Source organism: Rhea americana, unplaced genomic scaffold (genome assembly GCF_003343005.1).
Source record: "Rhea americana isolate MKP2758 unplaced genomic scaffold, rheAme1 scaffold_178, whole genome shotgun sequence".
Classification (NCBI taxonomy): domain Eukaryota; kingdom Metazoa; phylum Chordata; class Aves; order Rheiformes; family Rheidae; genus Rhea; species Rhea americana.
Genome location: NW_028185905.1, coordinates 1,325,461 through 1,330,626, shown reverse-complemented (window position 1 = coordinate 1,330,626; position 5,166 = coordinate 1,325,461). Strand labels below are relative to the sequence as shown.

Below are 5,166 nucleotides of genomic sequence, written 5' to 3'. Positions count from 1 at the left end.
CTGGGACCTCCGCTACTCCGGGCACTGGCAAACTGGATGTCGCTCCATGTATTGGCACCAGGACAGTGCTTGGGGCCAGGGGCCCGGGTGAAGCTCCCCAGGGCCGTCGCCACAGCCCCTCGGGGCAGAGGCTCCTGCCCTGGTCAGGCCAATGTGGAGCTGCTCTGGGTGCTGCTGCAGTGCTGCAGCCCCAACCCGTCTGCGCTGTGGGGAGTGCTGGGGCAAGAAGGGCCATCTGGGCACCCCACTCTGCATACCCAATTGCTAACTGTCCCGTGTGCAGGGGAGTTATAAAGGAAAATAATTCATAACTCTGGAAATTGCAGTGACAGATTTAAAGACAATACTAAACTTTTTATTAATATAATAATAATATAAAAATTCTATGCTATTACATGACACTATCTTCAAATGTCTTTCTGCATATTTATGTCTATATGCACACAAACATACACGCTCATTTAAGTAAGTTGATTAAAATATTCCTGTATATTCCAATAAAGGAGCACTTGTCACATTCCCAGCTCCAATGCACAGAATGCAGGAAGCTCATAACATGTAACCTGCGTTTTGCAGGTACTATTGTCTTAGATCACTAACAAAAGATGTCAAATGTTACTTTAAAAACCCACAAAATATTGGAATATTTAAAAATGAACAGAAAGAGTGAACTATAGGATTCAAATTCACAATCTAAAATATAAGACAAACTTCATTGTTATAGGTAAAATATGCCTGAAATTCATTATATAAGACATTTGACTTACAGAATGTATAAATTTTAAGGCGGTAAAAAATATAAGCCCATCTTTGATCTAAATAGCATATTTAAATCTAAAATGCACTTTCAAAGAACATTCTTGTGCACTTAAAAACAACATATAATGCTGCTTTATGCAGAAACTGTGCAAACTTTTGCAACAGTCTGGAGGACAGCTAATGCGCTGGTAAGGTACTAGCTCATCATGAGTGATTTCAGAAAGACTAACGGAAGCTTGTATTTGGCTGATCTAGGCAATGACAGAATAACACATCAGCCCAAGTGGAGTGAGACTGCTGTCACTTGCTTGTCAAAGCGATGCTGTGCTGTCTTTACCGTGGGTGTCAGGACATGTAAAATTTCATTGAATAAACCCACACGAGTTATTCTCACTTGAGTTTAAACTAGTGACACAACATTTAAGGTAGGCTGCAGATCCAAAACATTCACTGAGTTAATAGCACAAGACCGTGGGCTGATTTTCCTCTTCAAACTTGTTCTGTGCAGTGGGGTTTAGCTGAGATTGACAGCAGCTGCTGCACAGGAAGGTCAAAAGAAACCCAGTCCAAAATAAATATGTGGTGGGGAGTGTTCCCCACAGCCAGTGCTTTGGTGAGGCCAAAGCAGTGAGGGACGTGGGTRGGAGGGGGTTGAAGGTGCAAGGTCTTGCTGCCCTGATGTTGCAAAGCTGCCATGTGCTACTTGTGTAGGCCTGGTCCTACAACTAGGTGCTGCACAGCTCCATTTGTACGACTGGGGTCTGGGTCCCCATGCACAAGGAAGGATACACAGATTCCCACCGCCAGCTTTGCAGACAAATATCCTGGCTGCATCAGGACCAGGTTGTGCAAAAAGCTGCTGTAGACACCAACACCAGGCAGGCTTGTCTCTTGGCTACCCCCTCTTCCTGCCCGAGACCAGGCCCCTGGGGAGTCCTTCCCCTCCTCTCTCGCTTGGGTCTGCTTCTGCCACCCTTCAGTGCAGTCCCTTCAGAAATGCTCTCCTTGTGCTGGCACTGGGGGCCACACAGCAGTCTGCCTCAAATACGGACAAGCCCTGTCCACACATCTGAAGGCAGATGGGGGTTGCCTGCATGGMTGGGGAGGTGCACAGCGCTGCTTGAGGGCAGAGAGAGCTCAACCCACTTCGCCGCTGCCTGGACCCGGACTGGGCTTGCTCAGGGCCAGCTCTCCAGGGTAAACAAGGGCAGTCAAAAGCAGCCTCAGCTACCATTGCCATTGGCCCCAAAAGACTGTTATTGCAGTGGCGGAGCAGAAGAGAGACGCATCCTGGCTGTGGTGCTATACCTGCAGGTTCCCTCTCTGCTGGGAAGAACCCCCTTAAGCGCACTGTATGCTGGCAATGCAGCTCTGAGGCAGCCGGGGATGAGGGCCTTGCCTGGAGACCGACGCTGCAGTGCCTCAAGCACAGCCCGCTGGGAGCCCACCTTGTGACGGCAGCCTGGGCCGGGTGCACCGCTGACGCCTCCATCCTTGGCAGAAGCTTCCCATACAGACAGAGCTCAGAGTGTTCCCTGGCCAGGAATTCAGTGCTTGCAATTGCTCAATGTGATGGAAAATGCCTCTGAATTTGAGTTGTTTTAGAGAAACTGAGGCAAATCCATCCCAGATGCGAGCCCACTGAAGACACTGGGTAGCATCAGTAACAGATTTAACTCAGCATCTGGGGTTTCAAAGTGCTTGGATATCTCTGAGGCGGAGAGGATTGTCTCCCTTCTCCAGTACAGTGAAGGTATAAATACATTCAATTGCTAAGGAGGGTTATTTCTGTTCTTCCAGCCTCTCACAGCATTAAGCTCCTTTCCTTCCTGATAGGCACTTCACAAATATATCATCCTTGTGGCTCCCTGACATGGAGCTCCCAGACTAGTTTCTATGTCAGAACGAGTGGGATGGAACAGAAATGGATCATAAATAATCAGGAATAAATGAACTGCAGCCAGCAGCCTTTGTGTGAAGCTTGAGTGTATCTCAGATATTCTGAGAACCGATCTCTCAGAGAGTTGCTCTTGGGGGGAAGTGCAGAAATGAATTAAGAGCGGAGGATACTTTAAATGTTTGGGCTTGATTCCCTGTTGCCTGTGATTCCCTAGTTCTCTTTACAGGTCTGGAAACTGGGTGCAAGCATCTCCTCACTCAACCCCATATGCAGGTCTAGATACCCCCTCAGCTGCCAGTGCTTCCCCCAGAGCTGGGTGACTGCTGTGTTCAGGAACGGTCATTTACATTTCTACAGAGGGAACATGGATTTGGTAAGCTTTCTGGAAGATAAAGTGTCATGCAACTACAGAGCCACTATTTCCTCAAAATCAGAGAGCTGCCTCATCTGCTCCACTTGCATGGAGTGTCTCCGGAGGAGCTTCTTTTTGGTTCTGAAGTCACCTCTTTTGGGTGAGCTAGGAGCAATGGGTACCAAGGATTTTAAGCCAGCAGTGAGTGGAGAGGAAGTTTTGGTGTTAGAGCCAATGTCAGGGATTGGGGGGTTGGGGTTCACATTCAGAGGTGGCAGATATCCTGGTCTTGTGTGAGAGATGTGATCTAGCAGAAGGGTCCCAGATCCTCGCCTTTCTAGCAGGTTGGGCGGTCGGCGCCGGACTGTCCCRGGAGATGTGCTGGTGATGCTGTCCAGGGACTCTCGTGAGCCATTGGACAAAGCCAGATGGGAACCATTGAGCTTCCTCCTCTCCAAAGGCACCTTCCCTGCATCGACTGGACCAGTGCTGGAGCTGCAGGAAAGCTGTGAGTTGGAATCATGGTAGTCGGTGGCCAGCCTTCTCCAGTGCAGCGTGTCCATTGCCACTGCTGAGCCCACAGTGGAGGAGCTGATGCTTTCTGACTCTACAGGAACTGTGCTTCTTCGGGGTAAGCGCTGATGGGCAGCCTGACTCTTCTCATAAACTGTTTTCCTTGTGACTGACCCAGAAACCGATGGTGTCTTCAGAGCCTGCTCATCTACCAGGGGGAAGAGAGATGGATCTTTGTTCTTGCTGCTGTTGGTCCTAGCTACAGAAGCCTTTTTGGAAAAGGACAGGTCACTGATGCCCATGATTACTTCATCGTCTGTGCAGACCCGCTTAGCATCATCATGGTTTGTGGAAGCAGCCAGCACTGAGGGTGCGATAAGACCCCACGGTTCTGACTGCAGCCGCTTCAGCTGCGGCAAGCGGGCTCTCTTAGGATTGCAGGTTTTCTGGCTGGGAGAGGGCAGCTCGTTGGGAGCCTTGGCAGAGTGGCTGTCCCTGGGATGTGCTGGGTGTGAGTCAAAGATGCTGTTTTCCTCCTCAGCAGGGGAAGGTGCTGAGACAGGTGTTTTCAGGTTGATGTCGGAAGGTGTTGTGCAAGCCTCAGCAGGTGGCTTCTCCTTGAACTCCAGTGATGGGGGAACATTCAAGTACTGCTTAGCAGTCTTGGTGCCAGAGGCTGATTTATCCATGGTGATAATGATCACCTCTTTCCCTTTCGCTTTGCAGGCATTCAAGAGATGCTGCAGCACATCCTTGTCATCAGCATTGATGGCATGGACCAGAGCTGATGCTCCAGAGTGGTCCTCTAGGCTGGGGTCTGCCCCATTCTCCAGCAGCAAGGAGACCACGTCTTCCCCAGCGCCTTGGATGCAGGCGTGCATGAGGGCTGTTTTCCCAGACTTGTCCTGGATGTTAGGGTCAGCTCTGTTGTCCAGCAGGTACTTCACCATCTTGGCTTTGTTAATGCTCTGCTGGTCAACATGTTTAGTGATACAGGCCACCATGAGGGCAGTCTCCCCTTTCTCATTGCTCTCGTTGATGTAAGCCCCCCCTTCCAGCAGAAGCCTGGTCAGCCGGAGCCGGCCAAGCCACACTGCCTTCAGGAGAGAGTTCCCACCCATCTGCAGCTCTGTTGCCTCATCCATGGCCCTGGCTGGTGCTCAGTGGCAGGGAAAGGTGGTATCAGCCCACAACTAAAAGTAATAGAGAAGGACAAATGAGTGCCTGCTCCCCAGCCCTGGATCTTGCTCCCTCCCTGGCTTCCCAGGAGACACCATGCTCAGCACTGCTCTGCATCCCGCTGGCTCTCTGACCTTGGCTGCTTCAGACCTTGACAGGGCAGGTGGTAAAAGCTGCCTTGAGCCTTCCCCCCTTCTGCATGTTTATAGCACCTTGCACATAGGGTCTCACACTGCCTGTGGGGCTTCCTAGGATGCAAGCCAAGTGAGCTGGACCATGAAGAAAAGAAGGGTTATGCTCATGCTTGTTCTCCTTTAGTATCTCTTGGACTAAATGTGCTGATCTTTCTCAGCTGATAGATGCTCCTGCCCTGCTTTCTTGCTGCTCTACCGTGCATTTACTTTATGATATTAGTCCTTATAATTTTATTCACTAATCTCATCTCAAGTTGTCCCATATTTTC

General features: G+C 50.0%; 1 protein-coding gene across 1 annotated transcript; it reads right to left on the bottom strand.

Moving 5' to 3' along the window:
* Positions 1–3,064: 3,064 nt before the first annotated feature.
* ANKRD34C (ankyrin repeat domain 34C) lies at positions 3,065–4,669 on the bottom strand. The gene has a single exon (XM_085301533.1). The coding sequence runs from the start codon at positions 4,667–4,669 to the stop codon at positions 3,065–3,067; it is 1,605 nt and encodes a 534-aa protein (XP_085157659.1).
* Between the last annotated feature and the right edge of the window lie 497 nt (positions 4,670–5,166).